Source organism: Haliotis rufescens, unplaced genomic scaffold, assembly GCF_023055435.1.
Source record: "Haliotis rufescens isolate VD_foot unplaced genomic scaffold, xgHalRufe1.0.p SCAF_20, whole genome shotgun sequence".
Lineage (NCBI taxonomy): Eukaryota > Metazoa > Mollusca > Gastropoda > Lepetellida > Haliotidae > Haliotis > Haliotis rufescens.
The window spans coordinates 20,644,716-20,669,938 of record NW_025963891.1 but is presented as its reverse complement, the minus strand read 5'-3'; the positions used below and the strand labels follow the sequence as shown (position 1 = coordinate 20,669,938).

Sequence of the window (25,223 nt, the reverse complement as noted above, 5' to 3'; positions counted from 1 at the left end):
ACTCACAGGACAATTGATATTGGTAAAAGCTATCAATATCGCATACAGTAGTAATACTGTACCTAGGAAATGGTATACATGTATTTGGTACCAAGTCTTTCTAAGGACCATCCACAGCGATATTGATAAACAGGGATTGTTTTGTGACAAATAGATTTTGAGACTGTTGGAACATTTAAGATGACATGAATTGGGATTCACAGAAGAAATACCTCCAAATAAACAAGCATTCATTTCATGCGGTGTTATAAATACACGTTTTTCCCAACCCATTGCCTTCTTCTGGAGCTCTGTGGGCGTACAGCTTGCAGGCAGTATTTGTCACAATTGCTCAATATTTATCTAAGGCAAACAGCATTACTCTCACAGGCATCATGTTGACAATATCAGCTATTTATGATGTACTGGCCTTGGCTATAATACACTACAGCTGCTTCGGACACATGTCTCATGGATGTTCGTTACTAATCCTATCCATATCTTGGCTTGTTTTAACTTGTGGATTTTACGTTTTTCTTGTATTTTCCTAAAGGGTGGAAAAGTATTTTTTCGGCTGTCATTTGTCTATAAAGTTTCTAAATCTCAGAATGTCTTGACAATGTTGTATGATAAGCCATGCAGCCTAATACTGTCCTCACCTCCATGGGGTTCTGGGATATCTTTAGTTCCAAGTTAGCTGCGCTTATTGTAAGAGTAAAATGGATTGGGTGATAGCTCTTTGTGATGGGCACCTCCGTGGTGTAGTGGTAGAGGGTCTGCCCGGAGGGGCGGTCGGGTAGCCCAGTGGTTAAAGCGTTCGCTCGTCACGCCGAAGACCCGGGTTTCGATTCCTGACATGGGTACAATGTGTGAAGCCCATTTCTGGTGTCCCTAGCTGTGATATTGCTGGAATATTGCTAAAAGCGGCGTAAAACCATACTCAGTCAGTCAGTCAGTCTGCCCGGAGAATGGAAGGTAGGGGGTTTGATACCTGGACGCGTCATACCAAAAGACGGTAAAAGATAGTAAGTTTGTTTGTTTGTTGTTTTACGCCCAACTCAGCAATATTCTAGCTACAGTCAAGTCTCGTTAATCCGACACTCGTTAATCCGAAAATCGGCTTTATCCGACACTAATGATGGGAACCGATTAAGTCAGTGCTATTTAGACCCGTTAATCCGACAGTCTCGTACTCCGACTCCGACACACCTAATTTGCAACGAATTACCGAAATCACTCAGTCTCGTTAATCCGACACAGTGATCAGCGTACTCCGTGGTCATCTGCCAGCGAGTACAAAGCCAGTGTTTTGATGCGAGGCGAGTCGTCTGGTAGCTGCATATTACAAAGCTGCAGAGATAAACTTGCTTAATAATAAACAATAATAGCTTTAAATAAAGAAAACAGGATAATTCACATGCTAGATTACCTCAATCTTATTAAAATCAGATACAAGTTCTCGCTATCGACGAGGACATCCCATTACAAGTCACGTCAGAACAACCTTTCGCGAACTATGACCGACCAATGAAATGACCAACAGGAAGTCGACGTTAGCCACTTAGAAAGCAGCTTTCTTAAGCTTTGGGTACCAGTTTCAAAGTTGCGACTTCCATTCCAGACTATGCTTTTTAAAGTATTTTGAATTTGTCATACAGTCCGTAACAGTTGTTTTGTGTTAAACTTTAGAGGTTGCATGATTAGAAAACATATTCCGCCAACAATGTAACATAACAATATGAATATATATTTTATATTTTTTATAATGTGTTTGAATCCTTATCTATTGTGTAGTTATCCGATTTTCGATCACGAACGTTGATACTACTAAATTTCGATTATCCGACATACTCGTTAATCCGACACAATCATATGCAACCATCGATGTCGCATTAACGGGACTTGACTGTATATGACGGCGGTCTGTAAATAATCGGGTCTGGACCAGACAATCCAGTGATTGATATCATAAGCATGGATCCACACAATTGGGATCAATGACATGCATCAACCAAGTCAGCGAGCCTGACCACCCGATCCCGTTAGTCGGTGTGGTGCTACACAACAGTCAACCCTCACTAACACGTCCCTGTAACATGTTTAGAACATTATCTCTGGTATGAAGCCGAGTCAGTAGCTTTCAAGGAATGTCTGTGTGTTGGTGACTTCATACATTTTCAGGCCAATTTGATTATTTTACTTTTAACTGTCTTCTACAACTGAAAACTCACATGTGACCCGTAAAGATAGGGGGTAGAATAGGTCTCCAACAACCCATGCTTGCGGTAAAAGGCGACTATGCTTCTTGTAAGAGGCGACAAGCAGGATCGAGTGGTCAGGCTCGCTATCATCATATCTCATTTGCATGGATCGAGGCTCATTGTGTCAATCACTGGATTGTCTGGTCCAGCTAAGATTATTTACAGACCACTGTCATATAGCTGGAATATAGCTTGGTGCTGCGTTAAACAAACAAACAAACAAATAAACCTCACATGTGGAATGGAATCAAGATCTAGTGCATGATAAATGAACACCCTGCCACTTGGCTGCCATGTTCCCTATGACTATTGTATGCAGTAGTTGAAAAGTTAAGGTCGAAATTGACACTTCAAAGTCTTCTTTTGTGTCAATGTTTGTGTTGAGTATGAAATCATCTCCCTTTAATCTTCAGAGGAACTTGTATGCACCCAATAACTTACCAGTTTATTGATAGAGGTTGAATGTACATTGGTTGAGTGAGTTCCTACTGATGCAACTATAGAACGACAGGCACATAGCGCAGTCGAAATTTATGAGTCAGTGATAATTAGTAACTGATGATGTCTAAGTTGATAAGGACCAATACATTTCACTAGTCTACAACAATATACATTTATTGACATAGTTAAGAGCTTTGTAACTTCAGCTGGGTGAATGCTTTATCTGTTAATAGTCAGTAATTCTGATATTGAGGTCATTTTGGCTGATATTTGATCAATAAAGTGTATTACATATGGACAAAGCATCCGCTACGAAGGGAAACATTTCAGGATCACAGTATCACAATAGAGTGTGTCCTAACCAGCCGAGCATAACTTCTGTGCAGAGCGTACGTAAGTATTGAATATTACGCTGAGGTATGCTCTAAGAACAGATGGAAGTGGCGTACTGTGTATTGTAAACGTTCATGTTTAATTAACAACATTACTCCCAAGTCCATAAATTGATTTTTATGAAAGCTTAACAAGACTTGACCTGTTTTGTCAGCTTGGGTTGTCAGTGAAAGAAAAAGAGTGAAAATTCCACACATAAGTTGTGTTTGTTCCCCATCTGATGAGACTCGCCTGGCTTGAATCCAACACCACAATATCAGTCTGGATACTGTCACCTTACACATATAAGCTCAACTCACATGACACGGCCCAGCAAAGGACCCGATTGGATTTCACCCTGGGACAATCAGTTCCTCATGTTGTCTTTCAAATGCAAATTCTGGAGGTCAGGGGAGGCAAGAATTAGACAGTGTGAGAGTAACTGGCCCTATGCGTGTGTACTGAAGAATTATTGACCTAAATTTGGCAAGGCAGGCGGGAGTTTACTAGAGTGAGGCGTGCACTGGGATGAGGAGTAGCATCTCGTGGGACGACTAGCTTACAACTAGCTGAGACGGACATGTGGTGAAGGGACGCTTGTGGGAGGGTTCCTCTGGCGTAAATACGAGGACTTAGTAATTACAGGACTGTCCTGTGGTGATACGTGGATTAGTTATCTTAACGAGAAGATAATGAGGAGGAGAACATGCAACAGTTGATTGAGTCCCTGTATAAGCCCAGGTGAGAAGTTAGCGGAGGAGGGAATCGGGTAGTGGTCAGAATACTATGTTTCTGTTTGGTAGAATACAATGTGTGTATGCGTATGTGTGAGGATTTGTTTGAAAGGTATTTGCTTGGCATTCAAATGAATTACTAGACTTATGTTTGAAAATTTAGTTATGAATTTGATCTGTCAGATTGTTTGAGGTTCCTTGCAGAAACTGTATGCATAAGGATGTGACCCGTGTGACTCTGCCGTTGTTTTGTGGCATTGCGGGATATTGATAGAACCACAGGGTGATTGTCGTCATGGAGTGGTAATTGATATTTCCAAGGACTAATTGTTATTTAAGTGGGCTGTAATGATACGTTTTTTGATAGTGTGTTGGCACATGCTGTATTAGAAGCATGACTATCGGTTATCTGTGACAACTAATATTGCAAAATGGAAAAACATGTTTTTTTTATAAATTGTAAATATTTACCAGGAATGTGTGGTTAAATTACCTCCAGTTTGGCATGTTTGTTGACATCGGACAACTCAACAGCTGAAATTTCAGGTTAATCAAGAAAAACATCTTACTGAAACCTACAAACACAGAACCTCCGTATTGCATACATGACATTTCGAAAACCACAGCAAGCTAACGCCCCCATAATTTGTTCACCCAAAGCAAAGATTTTTCTTTTAAGATAGGGATTAATCAAATGATTCATAAACAACAGGTGTGGCTGTGTAATTCTGGTTTCATGCATAGATGATCCTATGTTGTGTACTCGTATACATGTATGTAAAAGAATGTGGCAGTAGGTAAAATGTGACCTACATCGTGTTTACCTGGGTAGCCTACCTGGCAAAGGACAGTGTGGGTGGGAGGTTTACATATTTACATGTTCTCGACGTCATGCCATGTTACTTCTAAAAGTGGCGTCTTTGGTGTCAGATGGGCGACATTTGTTTGCCTGGACAGTATATGGTATTTGTTTTATGTATTGTTATATGTTTGTAGTCTTTTGGGTGAGGTTGGTTAGAGTTAATTACTGTATGTATAAATACTGGAGTATATTTAGTTCTGGGTCTATTTAGAGTATAATTAGTTTATAAATTCATGAGAGTATTTACCCCTGAAAGTATTTTTACAATATGGGAGATAGTTTATATGGAAGTGTACAAAATGTATTTTCTGCATTAAAGATAAATGTGCTTATCTGGTTCAATTAGGTTATTTTGTTATTCAAAATATATAATATAAAATATTTCACAAAAATGAAAATCATGAATTTATAATGTTTCTTTCATAAAACTTTCTCAAGGAATATGAAAGTAATTTGGAAAAAGAATTAGGTTCAATGAATTTATGTTCTTAGAAACAAATGCACATGGAAATAATTTTATAATCTTAAAAATCACACAAAAATTTCACAAGGTTTGGTTTTGTCTGAGCATCTTGAGAATCTAAGGCTCTTCTAACATTCTTGTACAACAATGCGGCATTGAGATGAGAAGGTACAACCCACAAAGCCAGCGACCACGAGGGGCCTGACTGACAAAGTGACTGGGGAATTACCTGGAAGCTTATCTTAATATTTATGGCATCTTATCTGTCTCCTCTTGTCCACTAGAGCGGTCAACTGCTGACCAGCTGCCACATCAGACTTTGTTTGGTTAAAGTGTTTGACTGAACCAATCTCTGGGATTCAAATAGCTTGGTTAACAGGCATGACAACAATGAAAGTGACTCTGACGCAGTGAAAACAGAAGAGACTTATCGTAACTTGATTATATTCAAGTTAATAATGTAGCAATCTATCATGCCAATGACATGTTTGAAAACAGGACACGTTATTGTCGGAATGACATGTTTATCACCCCATACAACACAGATTGCATTTCCAATGGAAAATTTTCCAGTCATACCAACATGCAATTTCCTGACTGCAAAATCTTGCTTTTTTAGACTAATGATGTTTTTGAAAACAACAGATCCTTGCTGTAACCATTACATGAAACCATAGACCTCACAGCATAGCAGACGCCATGCTTGCTTAGCCAACTGAATATTTTCCAGTAATTTGTCTATTTTCAGCTTAAAGTGCATAGTGGGTATCCCCCATGTGCCATTTCCTGAAACTACACAGAGAAGTCCCCTTCCACATGGCCTTACATTGTGTGGTTGTTTGAAAGCCCCATCACAGTACAATTCAGAATGTCCTGTTTTTGTGTAATACCTTGGTGATGTTCGGATGCTAATATTTGAAACGTGCCTTCGTCTTTGTTTTGTGATTCCTTCAGGCTGGCAAGCTGGGCAAGAGGTTGGAAGGCATTGTCAGGGCAGTGAATAGCTTTTTCAACAATTAGGATGGTTTTTAGTGTGTGGTGATTCATGATCGTGACGTTTTTGCAGACAGTCGTGGAAGGTATGGTGTCGGAGTGTAACAGGTGTTGAATATGACATGACATGGACAGCATGAGTATGTGTCACATCCACAAAACGGTGTTCTTGTAACACCAGCTACATGTATGTGGGGTGATGAACAAAATGTTACATTATTCATGATTTATTACATTTGATGGTCTGACAGCTGAAACTGTTTTTGTGTTGGTCATTACTGACACATTGAGTGAGAAGAGTGAGTGAGGCTTATGTTCCTTTTAACAATATTCTTGACTTATCACAGCGGAGGACACCAAGTTTGGGTTCCATTTGTTGCATCCAAGTAGGGAATCAAACCCAGTCGGTTAGTATGATGAGCCAACACTTTAACCACTGGACTACCCAACTTCCCTTATGAATGTATTACAGTTATAACTATGTCCATGTTTCTGTTTTTCAAGTGTCTCCCAATTGTTGCCAGTGTCAACAGAAAATGTTTTGACTTGTTGAATGTTGATTCAGTCCTGGTAAGAAGTTTAGATTGAGTGCAACCGCCTCCAGTCAAGAGTCTGCACCTGAGCCAGTATCTCTGGCTGGAAGCCGTTTCCAGGCTGCCATATGGCTCAGTGAAATTTCAATTGCAAAAGAAAAAAAGTTCAGCCCGAATCATTGTTGATGTAAACTTGATTGTCCCCAAATGTGGGCTGCTTGTGGGTCAGATCCCTTTCAGGGCTTCTGGTATAATGGGGTTCACATGTCAGGAAGTGCTTGAGGAATTCTAGCAGGAAGTCATACACTGGACACCCTTTTGGTATTATAAATACTGCACATGTCATTGCCGTCAAATGTCTTTTGATATTTTCTTCCTTTCTTCAACAAACATATTTGTCTGTGATGGAAGAATTGGTATTAATATTTATGAAACCTTCATGATCAGAATCATATGTTGTTCACATATGACAATGGTATGTTTTCCGTTCAGATCTGAAGTAGCAATACTATGTCCTTTCAAAACAAATGCTGCTTGAATTCTCATTGAACAAGTTGGAAAGCATGGACAAAACCAATGCCCTTTAGGAAGTCCGAATGTTTCATAAAGTGTGTTGGTCGGTTTATAGTTAAACACCATGCTCAGCAATATTCAATCTATATGACGGCTGTCTGTAAATAACCAGACAATCCAGTGACTGACATTATGAACATTGATCCACGCAATTGGGATACGATGACATGCATCAATAAAGTCAGCAAGCCTGACCATCCGATCCCCTTTTTCAAAAGATTATGATAGTAATATTTTCTCAACTTTGTGTGTTCATCTTTATTCATATCAGGGGTATCCACGATTCATGATGCAGCCATTAGTATAAACCCTGATTAAACCACTTTCCCTTGCTCCAGTGGTGTAAGGTCAAGTGAGGATTTAAACAAGAATACACAGCCTGAAATAACAAGAATGTGGTTTGCGTGAGAGGGGTCAAGTGTGATGGGGCAGAACAAGAACCAAAAGAAGCTCCTATCTAGATAGCTTTTTGTTGTTGGAACTTTATCTTATACATCATCCAGCTCCATTATGCCATCAAAGGCCATCTAGGTTCTTGACAAGACTTGATCAAGCTATTATAGTGTTCTGCAAGACTGCTTCTCTGGTGTCATGTGTGTAAGATGGTGGATAGATCCACTGAAGGGAGGTGTCCCAGATGCTCGGGATAATGCCTCACATTTGCTTTTTGTATGAACTTTTTAAAACTTGGTGATGGTTATCTATTGAGGATATGCAAAACAAACATGTTATGTGGTTGTTGAATACAGGTTCTACACTTCTTGATACACTTGGGTGCTGCTTTTTCTAGGAGTGAGCCAGTTGGTTTTAGGCCGCTTTTAGCAATATTCCAGCAATATCAAGGCGGGGGGACACCAGAAATAGGCTTCACACCTTGTACCCATGTGGAGAATCGAACCTGGGCCTTCAGCAACTAGTCTACCCCACCGCCACTCATATTCTTGGAGACAGACTGGTTGTTCTTCCTAAAAATGTCCTTATGCCTGTAGAAAGTCAAAGTTGACAGTGTTCTTGCTGTCACCTCACAATGGTGTCACACCAAGAGTGAGTGAGTTGGGTTTAACATCGCTTTTAACAGTATTAAAGTTATATCGCGGCGTGTCAGCTTAATGTGTGAGGAAAGTCCGAAGTGATGCAGGTCTTAGACGTTTACCACTCCGGTGAAACCCACGAGCACGGGTATGATGCTGACAAACCTAGAAACATAATCGGAGCGAACCGGGATTCGAACCCACAATCATAGGTTTCTGGCGTGCCCATGGGATGCAACTCTGCACAGCGAATCGCGGCGCCTTAGACGACTGGGCAACCCGTGCCCCCGTTACACCAAGAGTCTCTGATTGTTGATTTATACTGTAATATATATGGTTATAATGTTTCATAATGTTCTGTATAGAACATGATCATAGTGTGCAAGTGTGAAGATCAGCGACATCAGCATTGTACATATGACTTCACATAGTTTATTGCCTTTGCGAGGATGTGCTTAAAGCCACACAGAAGACAAGGAGTCATAAAAGTTTCCACATGCTGGATCAGGAAACTGATGGTAGATTTGAATCCTTGCTTTGACAAGCTCTCAAGAATGTATTTACTGTGCATGAATTCGGGGGGATTTATTTGTGTAGCTTGCTGTGGCAAGTGACTGAAGTGGGCAGTGTAAATACATGTAATGGCCATTCCTCCAGTGCTGACTGACAGCTTGTAGTGGGGCCAGTGTCATTATGTAAATAAAAGAATTAGACCAAACTGAAAACATATGTAACTAATGTTTTATGTTCATTAAGTGTGGGTGAGGTTTTTGCAGCATTGCTGTATGGGGTTGTAAGGTAGTAATATAATGAAGACCTTTAGTGTGTTGGGGTGAAGTCTAGCACATTTGGGTGGAGCATGACCACAGCCTTTTATGGCCTTACATTCTCTCCTGATGACTACCCCTCTCTTACATTTGTACGACCAACAATGATCTGTTACATTTGTATGACCAACAATGATCTCTTACATTTGTATGACCAACAATGATATCTTACATTTGTATGACCAACAATGCTCTCTTACATTTGTATGACCAACAATGATCTCTTACATTTGTATGACCAACAATGATCTCTTACATTTGTATGACCAACAATGATCTCTTACATTTGTATGACCAACAATGATCTCTTACATTTGTATGACCAACAATGATCTCTTACATTTGTATGACCAACAATGATTTCATACATTTGTATGACCAACAATGATCTCTTACATTTGTCTGACCAACAATGATTTCATACATTTGTATGACCAACAATGATCTCTTACATTTGTCTGACCAACAATGATCTCTTACATTTGTATGACCAACAATGATCTCTTACATTTGTCTGACCAACAATGATCTCTTACATTTGTATGACCAACAATGATCTCTTACATTTGTATGACCAACAATGATCTCTTACATTTGTATGACCAACAATGATTTCATACATTTGTATGACCAACAATGATCTCTTACATTTGTATGACCAACAATGATCTCTTACATTTGTATGACCAACAATGATCTCTTACATTTGTATGACCAACAATGATCTCTTACATTTGTATGACCAACAATGATAAAGAATTGGATTTAAGTCAAATGTATTTTTGTTTACCTCAGAATCTTAGCTTGGTATAAGAGGGCTTGATTTAACTTTATAAAACTTGCACCAGTGCAACCTTTAATTAAAAATTGCAACCTAATATTTGTCTACATGCATCATGTGCATGTCATAAAAATAGCTCTTAGTTGTTCTCACAACATCGAAATTGAACACAATACCTCAGAGCTCTATTTACCATAATATATGACTTATCCTAGTGTTATGCGTAATTTGTCATGCTTTGTTGGGCTGGACGGCCTCAAACTGTAGACACTTAGCGATTATGTGCACGTTCCTGTAACGTTTTACAGCAATACATCATTAATTTACTGACACTGGCAGCAGACCGGCCTATGTTTCAACATTGATAAATTTATGGGACCAGGGTGCAACCTGATTTTGTCTGGTGCAACTAGGTTTTCATGTCAACATGCACTTGGTGCAAGTTAAATCAAGTTCCTTATATAGAGCACTGGGCCCCGTTCCTCAAAGCGATCTTAGCGCTACGATGATCGTAAGCCTATGTTAAAGTATGGGACTTACGATCACCTTAACGCTAAGATCGCTTTGAGGAACGGGGCCCTGATGGGTATGCATGCAACACTAAACTGGCTGAAGTGTTACGGTGGGAATTTGACAAATGAGTTTTGGCATTGCTCCATGTAACACCAGTGTTTGCTGTGATTGATGTTCTGTGGTAGTGCAGCAGTAATGGTGCGATTCAGAGAAGGATGACTCTTCTGAGACATGTTATGTTTGTTGGGTTCAGGTAGAGGCTAGAATGTGTTGTCTAGCAGATTTACAATCAGGATAACATTGTTTCACATTTCATTAATGGGAAGGTTACCATGGCAACTGATATCTCACATACACACAGGAAGGATACTGGTTGTGGAAAGGCTGGATATGCAATAGGAATATATCATTGGAAGGTACAGATATATGAATATTACATGAGAGAATGGATTGATCAATTCATATCAACATAAATCATGGGACACATACACTTATCATAATTCATTTTAACACAAATTACCGCTTAACACATCTCAATATATCCTCTCTAAGTCTAGAAAGTATGCTATCAAAGGAGTTGTAGAACATTTATCAAATGAATTATCCATTCAATTGAACAGATTTGAATTAATGAATTATATATATATTGACTTAAAGTGGAATGTCAATCTCCTTCACACATCGATTCGAAATGATGGCTGTGTTCCTCAGGGTATTACCCGAGACTATTCTACTAGGGCTGGGACGGGTAACTCGGGTACTCGGGTCGGGTGGGTACTGAGAAGGACCTGGGTACCCACAGAACTACCCGGACCCGTGGTTGGTCATGTGATATTGTTTAATGACATAAATGATCTTGAACAATATGTTGTTACACTACATTAGTCACTAATGTTCGCATTTCTTTCTGACTATGCACCCAGACTTTTATATGTTTGAATAAAGATAAAACTTCAGTCAACTTCAGTGTATGCATGACCAGATCGTTTTATACGTGTATCTAAATACATTTTATCCAGGGCTACAGTCAAACTATTCCCAATCAGACATTTTGTACTTATCTCTTGAGATCTACAGTGGGTACCCGGGTAGAATCGGGTAATAGGTGGATGGGTACCCGGGAAGTAAATTTGGACTCGTCCCAGTCCTATATTCTACCTGTTCCCATATCAAGCAAGGTTGAGAGGCCTCCTGCATCTACTGTGGAGGTAGATATTAATATATGCTGATTTCCCCTGGCATTTCCATACCTGCCAGACATGCGGTAGGTTGTGAGATAGTGTTGACCCTGGGGTGTATCAAGCTGTGGTGTGTGTGATGTGTGACTTTCTTTATCCGTATACATCCTGGACATTGTGACATTGACAGATACACTGACAGGACATAGTAACTCAAGTGCTTCTTCATGTCTGGAAATTTGATTATAGTACAACCGATTGGATTATGTTCATGATAACAAAATGCCTTACTTTGTTAGCGAATTGTGTGAGTCACAGGTGCTCCAGGTAGGGCATCATGTGTTTACCAGCTACAGAAACTAACAGTTTTAGTCCACTAGTGTTTATAATGATAATGATATAATTATAAGGCAAATCTCTTAAAGATCGCAAATTTCTACTAGTCCTTATGATACCTATTGGGCAGTTTGGTAAGGACTGTAGGACTAGTGCTAATTTCTGCTTTCTCTTTTCGCGAACACCTGGTGTCATCACTAATTTTCAGTGATTCATTCATATAATTTTCAACTCTATTTTGGCTTTAATGCCCAATGAAATCTGTTTCTGCAGATAATCAAAACTGATTATTCTCTGGAGTTGATGTTTTAGATTTTTTCCTCACAAAATACTGAGAACAGTTTTCTTTATGTCACATAAATTTGGGAGTGTTTCATTATAAAGGATACGATAAATGTTGCTTTTTGTGGAAAAGAAACAATTAATGAGATTTTCTTTTTTTTTTCAAACAAAATTGTTCGCCCAGCACATCTCATACCAGTCAGTAAATGTCTCACCATTTTGGGAAAAACAAACACAGTTTCATGTTGATTCTAGAACCAAAAAAGATATGTCAGCAGTTGCCCAAGTTCCAAGTTGTAATCTCGCGCACACACCCAGGTTCAAGGCTGTGCAGTCCTCGTATGTTTGAGTCATATGTTCCAGTTTGTTGGCATCACCCAGTACACCATGCTTAGTCAGCCAAACAACTGTCTCTGTTAATATATTGTTATGATGATGTCACTTTTTTTTCCACCTACTTCATGCAGTACTGGTAGTCTGACAAACAGTGGTGACCGGAAAGATCCAGTTGTACTCGAAGACAAATCAGGATCATTAGGAGGGTCATTGGTACTGTAGTGTGGGAGGGTTTTCAGTGGTACTGATAGTCTGACTGACTAACTTGGTCAGGGAGAGGGTCAAGTGGTACTGGTAGTCTGACTGACTTGGTCAGGGAGAGGGTCCAGTGGTAGTGGCAGCCTGGGAGAGGCCAGTGCTACTGACAGTCTGACTGACTAACTTGGTCAGGGAGAGGGTCCAGTGGTAGTGGCAGCCTGGGAGAGCCCAGTGCTACTGACAGTCTGATCGACAGACCCATTAAGGAACTTGGTCACTGGGAGGGACTCAAGTGGCATGGTTACTAGTCTGGGAGGGTCCAGAGGTTGTGGCAGTCTGGGAGGGTCCAGAGCTACTGGCAGTCTGTCTGACACACCGACAAACTCATTAAGAAGTTTGTCACTGCTGGGAGGGTCTGGTGGAACTGGTAGTCTGACAGGCAGACCCTTTAAGGAACTTGGTCACTGGGGAGGTCTGGTGGAACTGGTAGTCTGACAGGCATACCCTTTAAGGAACTTGGTCACTGGGGAGGTCTGGTGGAACTGGTAGTCTGACAGGCAGACCTTTTAAGGAACTTGGTCACTGGGGAGGTCTGGTGGAACTGGTAGTCTGACAGGCAGACCCTTTAAGGAACTTGTTCATCGGGAAGGTCTGGTGGAACTGGTAGTCTGACAGGCAGACCTTTTAAGGAACTTGGTCACTGGGGAGGTCTGGTGGAACTGGTAGTCTGACAGGCATACCCTTTAAGGAACTTGGTCACTGGGGAGGTCTGGTTGAACTGGTAGTCTGACAGGCATACCCTTTAAGGAACTTGTTCATCGGGAAGGTCTGGTGGAACTGGTAGTCTGACAGGCAGACCCTTTAAGGAACTTGTTCATCGGGAAGGTCTGGTGGAACTGGTAGTCTGACAGGCAGACCTTTTAAGGAACTTGGTCACTGGGGAGGTCTGGTGGAACTGGTAGTCTGACAGGCAGACCCTTTAAGGAACTTGGTCACTGGGAGGGTCTAGAAGTACTGGTAGTCTGACAGGCAGACCTTTTAAGGAACTTGGTCACTGGGGAGTTCTGGTGGAGCTGGTAGTCTGACAGGCAGACCCTTTAAGGAACTTGGTCACTAGGGAGGTCTGGTGGAACTGGTAGTCTGACAGGCAGACCTTTTAAGGAACTTGTTCATCGGGAAGGTCTGGTGGAACTGGTAGGCTTACAGATCCATGAAGGTCCATGGATACTGAGAGGGTTCAGGGGTAAATGATGGGATACAGACTGAAGAAACTAAGCTAATCTTGACTTTCTTCAGTATAGTTCTTGCTTGAGTAATTTGTTTTAAACATGTAGTTCATCCTACATACCATTGCAGTTTGTTATGCTCCGTATACCACATCAAAATGACATGCCTTGATGAAACCCAAATACTGTTCAAGGCTGCCTTAATCCCAGTTCCCTCACTCCCTATAATTTGTACCTAGCATCCCGGTGGCCAATCAGTGTAGAGACCTATCCACTGCTGTATACATGCCAGTGTTTAATAAGTCCAGGTAATAACAGTAATTACCAGATCTGCTGAGCCATCAATAGCTCTGACATTTCCAGCGAGCTGGCTAGGGCCCATGCACTTCTTACACTGCCAATGATGCAGTGGTATTCTGATACTTATTCACAACATGCCCGGTATTGGGCTATATACAGGCTGCTGATACAATCTGTTATACTCATTACCAATGAATGTGACAGGTTTCCTTCTGCTAAGTCACAAACTTATTAGCAGGTTATACATTATCTGGTTATTTTGAATTAACCTTAACATTAATATTGTTGATGATAGATCATCACCAGACAATACAAGTGTGAGTGGGTGCTTGATGCTTCTTAAAAAAGCCTAGTTTTTAGCCTAGTGGTTAAAGTGTTCCCTCATCACGCCGATGACCTGGGTTCGATTCCCGACATGGGTACCATGTGTGAAGCCCAATTCTGGAAGATCCTTAAAGGGTCTTCCACCGTGACATTGCTGGAATATTGCTAAACGTGGCGTAAATCCATACCCAATCAATCTCTAATCATGAGGCCAAAGGAAGGAACATGAATGATTCGAGATGCAGCTGATTTTACTGAGGTTAAAGTTAGTGAGTAAATGCTGTCTAACTCTGAAGTCAGCAATAGTCCAGTTTATATCATGCCAGTTGGTAATAACTGAGTCTGGACTGCCTGAGCTATGATACACCCTGATAGGGAATGATGTCATGCAAGTCACACATTGGTCGACTTTTACGGCAAGCATGAGGTACTGGAGACCATGGCAAGATGTAAAGAGTATATGTAAGTGAAATAGAGCACACAACATAAGGAAAATGAAATAATATGTGGATAACACATCACCAATAGCTGTGTAAAGTTCCAGTTTCCTTCCTGTTTGGCGAAAAATGTGTCTAAATGTGCAAGAGAATTCTGTTTTGTCCATCTAGATTGAGTTTGGTACAGGTAAATCTGTTAGTGTTCCGATTCCCAGCCAGTATAAGGATTCTCTTATAATGTTATATGAGAGTAATACTTTCTAAAGGTGGACTAGAGGAACTTGTGAAACAGCTTGAGTCAAATGTCCCTATCAATAGCACATTGATTTTCAAATATCGATCCCTCCTCATCACGATGTTGGAACAGTATTGCAAGGTCAAGGTTATTGTATATTGATCTTCCAATGAAAGTTACTTTCTCATGTGTATAGGACCATCTACTTTCCGGTAATAAATAATAGACGAATGTCTTGACGCATTACAGACAGGTTGTATACCTGGCGTATCACACATGAAGATAATATTCTGTGATTGGTGTACAGGTAAGGGATATGTCTTGGGGGTAATCTGTATGGTTATATAGGGGATGAATTATAGATTATAACAGTTATGTCCCTAGTGATAGGGATTCGTGTTTCACTCATCTCAGTTGGGTAGATCAGTGCAGTTGATGCTGTGTCTCTGAGGAGAAGTGATGAGGATAGAGGTATGAGGAGGTGTCATTGAGGTAGACATGTATACATCTCATTACCTGGCTGATAATAAGGTGTGTACTTTAGCGAGTGATCATTGATTAACGTTGCTTCTGCAATTTTGCCATTATTCACATCAAGTATTATATTTGAGGTATCTCCTGAAGATAATATATTCAACATTTTCTCTAATTATTGTGGGGGCAGTTAGGTAGCCTAGTGGTTAAAATTGAGACTGGTCATGCCAAAGAACTGTGATCAATTCCCCACATGGTACAACGTGGCTAGGTAATTTCTTTCTCTCCCCCACCCCCACCCCCACCACCATGCTAAAAGTGGCACAAAACCTGACTCGCTCACTTGTATCATTGCTTTTGTTCCAGTGTCACTGGATTGTCACTTAATCTTTGCAAAAACAGTATCACAACTTCATGTTGTTGAAAGCTTGATAATCACATTGACAGGAAAAAAATGATATCTCATTTTCTCATGATGAAATCATGTTTGATTTAGCTCATGTCCTTTGGGATCACATTGCTTCTTGAACCTGCTATAAAATGTGAGTAGCTGATAATTTATTGACAGCTTCCTGGCCAAGTAATTAAATTTTCACCATAGTACTGGAGACAAGATGAGGATAACAAGTGTAATGTGTGATCACTTGATTGGGATTTTACTGATATTAAATACACATGTTTTTTGCAGTAAGAAACTGATTGGTTGATTGACTGATCATATTAATGTAATCAGATGTAAGTTGTGTGAGAAATTCATCAAGTTTGAATATGTGTTGAATACCATGCAATCAGTGTTTGGCAAAGTTTGCGCATGATGGGCAGATGGGTTATATCAAACACGTAAACAACACTGTGTTCCTCCAACAGATAGTAGCGTCAGAGTGTGGCCTTGGATGGAGCTGGTTTAAGTGCTTTTACATCAATCACTCAATTCCTTTTGATACTGAACACTGTTGTACACCACTGTGAATACACATAACACCTGATGCAGAAACAGTACTAGTCCTTGCACCTTTTATAAGCCTATGTCTGTGCCATACAGCTAAAATGCTCTGCAGCTCTCTTTCATATCTTTCAAAGGATAGCTTCTTCTTTGATTTGACATAAAGTATTTGGTCTGAATACCAACACATGAGGTGTAATATTTACCATAGAAAACAGCTTCCTTCAATTTTATATGCCGGTTACATATTTCTGAAAATTGTTGATTCAAGATACATGACAGGTTGAACAAAGGGTATTTTTAAAGGTAATAATCCTTATTTTCCCCCACCGAGGCTCACTAGCTGTTAATAGATTAAAGTAACCTGCTTTCATTACTCTGTCGGTAGTTTCTATGTCCTGCTTTCTTCCTGTCATCTGACCTACATTTAGATATTCATTTTAGCCGTGTGGATGAATGAATCAAATTCAAAGTCATACCGCCAGGTGATTTATGGTTGCGCGGTTATGGAAAGAAAACGGAAACACCTGTACTTAAAGTTTCTTTGCCATTTACAGATGATTGACATAAATGATATTTGTTTTGATTTGAGAGAGGGGATGGAGTTTGTGTTGGCGGTAAAGCTGCCTGAATTTGTGTGGGGATGTTAAAGTTTACCACAAGGGCACCTCATGGAAAGCTGTAAGTAATGACATGTGCTGGTATACAGCTTTGTGAGCTTTGATAAGCAGTGAGCTATTGCAGTAAAACTATCCTTTTATTCACAGATTAGGGTATATAAAGTAGACCAGTTTGAAACACATGGTTTAGGTGCGCATGGAGAGGTTACTGCAGGAGCTAGTATTGTATGCTGGTCCTATGTCAGTATACACCGTATCTATTAGGGATAATGAAGCACAAAGGTGATAACCCTGTTATACCCCACGTTTACAAACTGCTTGCTTTAGCCTCTCTCATGTCATGTGTAAACATAATTAAACAGTTTTGTTGACAGGATGTGATAATCCTTTGTTGGAATAACTCTAGCTTCTTGGCCACCAGACAGAGGGGTACCTGGTGTTTGATCTCAGTACAAAGCCTTTTCCTATTGTTAACCAGGGCAGGTGCTCTTGTGACCTTGTCACAGCCAGGTGTATTTCATGTTCAAGGGAAAAAATAATCTTAGGGAAGTCAGTTATGTCATGTGGAGCTGCACATGGCTTTTCTAAATGGATATTGTTCATTATGAATTGATCAGTATGTGATTGTTAATAATTTGTTGTTAACATTGGCTTTGGAATTGAGCTGTTGTATAGCTTTTAAGCTCTGGCAATATGTCATTGAGCGGCATAAACTTCCTGAACCAACACATGAAAAAAAGGGAATTTATTGTTTTAACTGGTGACATATATCAATCTCTATCTTAAGTGACTTTTATTCACAAAACATTGTTGTTGAATGGTCAATTTCACTTATGCTTTTGGGCAATATAAATACTCATTAATGACTTGATTAGGTGAGGCCTTGTGTGCATTCTTGATACATGTGCTATGTATGTGAAAAATCCTATCATCATATGTCAATTTATGAGATAGCATCAGCCATGTCACTATATAATGTAACCTTCACGATTATCTTATCATGTTTTCTGACCTAATTGAAACTGTTGTTATTCATGTGATGTCTGCCTTGCTACATTAATGATGAGTGATGATTCTGAGTATGTCAGGGTTTTGAGTGACAATGTCAGGCGGTCCAGTCGTCTAAGGCTCCGCTGTTTGCTTTGTAGAATTTAGGCACAACAGGACCCTCTTATCATTCAAATCCCACATTCATCCTGATTATGTTTCTAGGTTTGTCAGAACCATACCATGCTTGTGTGTTTTGCCATGGTGGTAGACATGTGAGACCTGCATCACTCCAGGAGCACCTTCTACATTAAGCTGACACACTGTGATCTACCTGAATTACTGTTCAAAGCTGCATTATACTCAATAGGGAGCGTGTTGGGCTTGTCAATGTGAGATTAGTAAGAGATGAAGTATAACAGTTCTATTAAATAAGAAATGTCTTTTTCAGCATGTGACTATTACAGCTGAATAGTTAATTTCATTTTAATAGTATTCTGACAATGTCTGAATGTTTACCTTTGTTTGTTGCAGTTCTTTGGGTAGAAAGCGCCAGACTTCAGTGCCTGACATCACCAACGGGGATGACAGCTGGGATCCCACCGATGATGTATATAAAAAGGTTCAACAGGGTGGGGAAATTCCCTACAAGGGGCTGCAAAAACCAGCTCCTGAAAAACCGAAAAGTGAGTTCATTTCTATAACCTTGCTCTACCTCGTTAAACTTTGAATCATTCAGTTATGTGGGTATTCTGCTCTAGTCTTGGAGGAACTTAACTGACAACGATAGATGATCATATCAGAGATTTCTTGTGGTTAAAGCTGGGTGAGAAATTGCAGCTGTTAATTTTTAGGTCTGATAAGTAGGTTCAGTTTGAACTTTATTTGGACAGATGCATCCAAGTTTGCATGTGATCGATGACTAGAGCAGAATATTTCAACAATCTAAAGTTAAGCTGCTGGTGATTTTGTTGATTTTTGGCTTTTATTTTGTTTCGTTGTTTATGTTCACTTCAAGAACTCTTCTGTTTCATATCAGTCTTGTTTTCAGTTTTGCTGTTGTACTCTGGGTTTTGTTTTCCTCTATCTCTTACATGACTTTGACACGTTGACTTTTTGTCAAAACTTCATTCAGCATTGTAAATAATAAAAACTCTTTGTTAATTATCCTGAAATGAAATATTGTGGGTTTGATTCATTAAAAAATGTGCATGTAAAAAGTGAAAGTGTAATGTGAGTTTGCTAATGACATGTTTTTAAAGGGGGACTAGACTCTAGCAGAATAGCAGTCTGAGCAAGTTTGATGATGTAGATCATCAATTAAACAGTTAATAATGTCCCAAATTAAAGACACAATGTCTCACCCAAGACACAGATAACTATGTCTGAAGTCCGTGGAGAAAAGTCCCTCTTTAATTATAACACAAGGAGCAAACTGAACTCACCTGAAACTCTGACATACAAAACAATGCATGTGACATTCTGAATACCAACAAACAAGCAATAACACATTGAAACGTATGCCATGCATACCAATCATATCATTACACACAATTATCACCCCATCATCACTTCACATCAGCCATTCAGCTTCGAATGAAATATGCAGTGTCAGACCCAGCTAGTGCTATACTGTGACACGATCAAACTGGCCTGGATCACATACTTGGACAGTGTGGACATGACACTGACAGACAGCTTATCACATAGTGTGTGATATATCCCGTCTCCATGGACTTTGTCTTGCCTTGATCCTGGTATCCGTGCTGTGTTGTTTCGTATCACCTCACTCTATTCAATCACATGATGTATAATCCTTCCCGTTGTGGCTCACCAATGTCAACTTCGGATATGATTTGGTCAACCACAGGACCATTTCTCCTCTCATGTAAGTAGTTGTCGTGTCCCGCCAAAGTTCCTCCTCCCTCGTCTACTGTTACTATGGTATTTCAAGCAACCGACCAATAAGCTTATGTTATGTTTGTTTCAAGTGGAGGGATTTTATGTTTTGTTTCTGTCACTTCTTCCTGTCTTTTGTTTCATTAACCAGCAGCTTCATTCACCATGAAAAGTCAATACAGCCATGATTAACTGATGATTGTCATCTTTCAGCTTGTCCGCATCTAACATGATATATATAAATTGTAAAATTTCAATTTAATAATAATGTTAATGATGTATCTGGAACTTTGAAATCCTTTGTAAAATAAATATTTGAAATTTCAAAACAGTTAAAGTTGATCTAATTCATATTACAGTGTGCATTTCCAAGTTGTATGTGAGGAGGTCCCTATTGCATGGTGGATGAACTGACTGAATACTAACCCAGGCTAAGATCTTATCCATCTACTAATAACCATGCATGTCTACAAACATGTATACGAACATGTCTAGAAGAAATTCTTAAGACCTTCCCAACCAAGCTATTCTTTAAACATACCACAATGGAAGTGTCATCATCCCACAGTGCTGATGCGATGATGCATGAACCTGTCTACAGTACTGAGTTCAAAGGCAGCAGAGATGCCCCTAGAACTATGTTAGAAACACCTGTAGTGTCTAGAAGTACATCCAGCAGTGGCTACCAGTCAGTGACTAGCTATCCCCCATGTCATAACTATCAGCCACAACAGGAGGGCCGTAGAAATTTTGAACAGTTGTCTACTATATACAAAGGTCGGTTGCTTGAGAAACCCTCATACAGTGAATATATGTCCTCAAAACTTTCCAGTTGCCAACCAAGCTCAGATGAACAACCTGATTGGAAAGGTTCTGGGTCAAGAATTGAGAATCTTTCTTCAAAGATTGGTCAAAGTAGAGGGGTCCTAAAGGATTCAAGGGACAAAGCTGATAGACAACAAAGTCATCAAGTGCCAATTTCAAATGAACATCATAGCCATTTAAGTGAGCCACCAAGAAATCCACGACCAGAGACTCTATATTTACAAAGCAAAGATGATGTTGCATCTGTTGAGACAGGAAGCACTGAGAGTTACTCCAAGCTGTTTGACAGAGAAGAACAGAAACGTAGGAATGCGTACCGAAGGAGAGTAGAAGACCATTACAACAGACTGATTGGTGAAGAGCAACTATCTCCAGATACTGCCAGTATACTGAGTGATGCTTTTGCACAGGCAGAAGACAAGGCAAAATACAGGTCAACTCCAATTCAGTTGCAGAGATCTCCTGAATATCAGGTCGGGATAGACAGGTCTGTGTGGAAAGATATTGATCACACAAGATCAAAGTCTATTGAGAAACTGAAGACCACTCCTGATGAGGTGTTTGAAACTCCAAGTAAAGAGTCAAAAGGTTTCCCAAGACATTATGTAGATTCTAAAACTGTGCACAGACTTGGTAGTGCCCATGAACACATGTCAAGGGAAAGATCTAGTGTAGAAAGGGATAGGACAACATCACCATATATGGAGATGACACAAAATGTGATAGACAGTTCCACAAGGCCCAGTGGAAATCAGCCAGGGCCTAAACCATACAGATCAGGAGCGAAGGTGGATCCAATAATTCTACCAGAGAAAGGGTTCTACTGGGCCAAACAAAGATCACAGACTCCAGGGCCGGACCATCCAAGAGCTCAGTCAAACAGAGGCTCAGTTGCTAGTGATCGGTCTTCTCGACTTGATCCTCACACTTACCAGTCATATGCTGCAGGAATTCTTTACTCATCTGGGAGATCAGAGAAGTTCTTGAACTTGACTAAACATTTTTCTGTTTTGGAAAGGATATCTGAAATTGAATATGAAGCTTCTCAGAGGAAGCAGTGTGTTAACGCTAGACACCCATTGAACTGGGATCCCAAGGACTATGTCAACATGCTCTCCATTTATGATATTGAGACAAGAGAGGAATTGAAAGAACTGTATTCTGAGCTTGAAGAGGCAAAGAAAAACAAGGAGTTTTACTATAGTTCTTGTAAACTGGCAGATGTGCAGTGGAATCCAGATAAAGACAAAGGCCTTTTGAAAAAACAGAAATCATTTTCTGACTTCAAGACTTGTTATATGGAGAATGCCTCCAGTCCAGATGCGGTTGCAGGCATTTCTACAGAGACAATTGACAGGCAAACTCCTTATTACGCACTCTCTGCAAAATACAGAACAATGGAAGAAAAACAAAAGCTTAAAGAAATGAAGTCACCTGAAGATCCACAACAGGAACAAACTTCACCTAGAACACCTGGCCCATATCTACAGATTAAAGAAAACTCTGCCAAAATGTGTAAGGACAGACCATTGTATGGAACACACATCAAAGAATTTCCCGTGAACAAGTATGAAATCCATGTCCAAAACTATACACAGCAGATAAAATCCGACAATGGTCTACATGTCCGATCAATCTCTGCTCCAAACAAGGAAAATCAGGACATGCATGGTCCTCTGCAAAGATGTGATTCCTCAAAGGAATCTTCCTTCAGAATGGAAGATGAAACTGAAGATTCTGCACAGGAGGCTGAAGTCATTGTTACTCATGAAAGTAAGTTAAGAGGAGCTCCACTGATTGTGAGAGACAATGGCAAAGGAAGACAAACAGATACTCCTAAGACAAGTACAGATCTGTATCAAAGACCCAAGTCTTGTCTACCGCTAGAGAGGAACATGCTCCGAGCCAGTACAAAGGTATCGGATCTAAAATCGAAGTTTGAGGACACTACAAATGATGAAAATCCGACGACAGAGGTTAAAACTGTGAAAAGAAGACCTCGTTCAGTGCCCCCAAATTTTAGTGAAACAAGATCAAGAGGTCAAATATCTGAAAGCAGAAGTGAACCTCACAAATTCAAGGCAGATGGAGATTTTAAGGTTTCAAAATATGGAGCCCTTGATCAACATGGTCGATCAACTGAAAATAGAGGCCTATCAAATCAAGATCAACAAACAAGTAACCCAGGTGAAAGACCATCAAGGAGTACTATGAGGGAAACATTTGTGGAAAGACCTCATTCGTCATTAGGAAGGTACAAGCAGGACTCAAAAACCACTAGCATGCGATCAACTGAAAGAGGAGGCCTATCAAATCAAGATCAACAAACAAGTAACCCAGGTGAAAGACGATCAAGGAGTACTACAAGGGAAACATCTGCTACTAGCGTGCGTCATATGGCCAGTAGATGGACAGAAGACCACCAGGATAGTGCAAGGAGATCTGCTAGAGAATCACGAGAACATCAGCCTTCTCCAGCACAAAATGTGCCACCATTACCTGGTAGTCTTCATGCAATCACTGGCCATTATGTAAACAATAGATCAGATGATCAAAAACTTGGCAGTACATTTGAATATAGACTGAAAGTTGATGACAGAACTGGACAGGCATCAGATGTACCACCACCACCTCCACCTCCACCTCCACAAGAACCAACCAATCTGACATTAGGTGCATATCCAGAAGAATCTCTCAGAGAAAGAAGCAGGACACCCCAATTCCAAGTGAAAAATCTTAGAAGTTTAGCAGACAATAATGAATTTTCTAAGTCCAATTTTACCTGGTTTAGGAAACCTGATTCCTCAAATACAAAGATAGTTTCTGAAGTTGAACAAAGAGAAAGATTACGATTGCAGGGCTCTGCTAACCAGGGAGCTTCTGGTGTAAATTCTGTCCTCCCATCCTCTGAAAGTAGGCCAGGTTCCTCAATGAGACCTACTTTGCTGAGAGGGGCTTCCCCTACAAAGGCTCCTCCTCATGGATCTACATCCCAGAATTCATCAGATGATAGCTCTGAACCACACAATTATGGCCAACTGAGAAAGTGGTCAGGCATGGCAGCTAACATAAATAGAGATCTTGATCAGAGGCCTCCTTCGAGGATGGCTACTCAAGCTTCTAGAGATGAATCAGAGGGAAGTTTTGGCAGCACTGACACTTTCATTGTCAAAGGTAGTGATGATGAAACTGAGACTGATGTCAGGTCAGGTTCTTCACCCCAGCTGAAGGGTAACTTTGAAAGAGTGTGGGATAAATCAAAATCAGAACCAGATTTAGTTTCCCTGAGTGATGACCCTTACAGGCCCAGATCGGCAAAATCTCAGAGTTCCCTGAACTATGACATTTTTAAGGAAGGTCTTAAATCCAGAGACAGGCAGGGGACACTGAAAGATGCTTCTGAGATACCTGAAGTTCTTGGGAATATGCCTAGGACAATATCTGGTGAATTAGCAGATATTCGAAACAAATGGGAGAATGGTGACAATTTTGGAAAGGCTGTGGTTGAAAGATTCCGATCAAAGACACCTTCAGCACACCTTGATCCAACAGGAGAAACACCATATTCTGCTGAGCTAGGGAGAAACCGGACTACTGCAAGACCATCACAATATGATCCCTATATTCCACCAGAGGATATTCTTAAAGAAGTCACGAGTGTAAGTGAAGGCAGAAAGAGAGATGTGCCGCTTAATAAGCTGAGAAAACCTTCAGCTGTCAGTAAAATGACTCTGGACTATTTAGATCAAATTGGTGGAGAATGGCAACAAAGTAAGAACAGAGCATTCAGTAGGCCTTTTAGCAGGGGCCCCACAGAGGATCAGTCCTTCAGAGAACATGATGGAAGAGTCTCTCGTAGTGCTGCTTCAGGAAATAATTCTGCTGTAACCAGAACAACTAGATCTGGACAAGGACCTCACAGTGGCAGACTCAGTGCTCCAATAGAGAGAGTTCCAAAGCCTTCAGCACCTGTGAGCAATACTGATGGAGATTATGCTCCACCACTGTCAAGAGCCCCATCAGCAAATAATCCTCCGATTCCCCCTCCTCCTTCACATCCTCCTCCCCCGCCTCCCCTCCCACGACCAAGAAACAGAGGTACCACCAAAGGAAGGACACACACAGGATACCACACTGCTGGGGTCAATAGAAGAGGAACTCCTACTTACTTCAATAAATCTGGTAATCTTTGTGGTGTTTGTAAGTTCATGTATGTTTTCATTGGCAATCTTTATCTGTTGTTTTACACATTATCCTGCA

General features: G+C 40.3%; 1 protein-coding gene across 41 annotated transcripts in view; it reads left to right on the top strand.

Annotated features, from left to right (window-relative positions):
* LOC124137577 (sorbin and SH3 domain-containing protein 1-like) overlaps positions 1 to 25,223 on the top strand; it is a 182,325-nt gene that overhangs the window by 141,148 nt on the left and 15,954 nt on the right. For 40 of the 41 annotated variants that reach the window (XM_048400956.1, XM_048400951.1, XM_048400949.1 and 37 more), the window contains one exon: positions 18,774 to 18,925. In XM_048400956.1, coding sequence (XP_048256913.1) covers positions 18,774 to 18,925 — 152 coding nt within the window. Of the gene's footprint in view, positions 1 to 18,773; positions 18,926 to 20,546; positions 25,146 to 25,223 lie in introns of those variants that run through there. The other variant, XM_046504194.2, reaches the window with a different exon arrangement.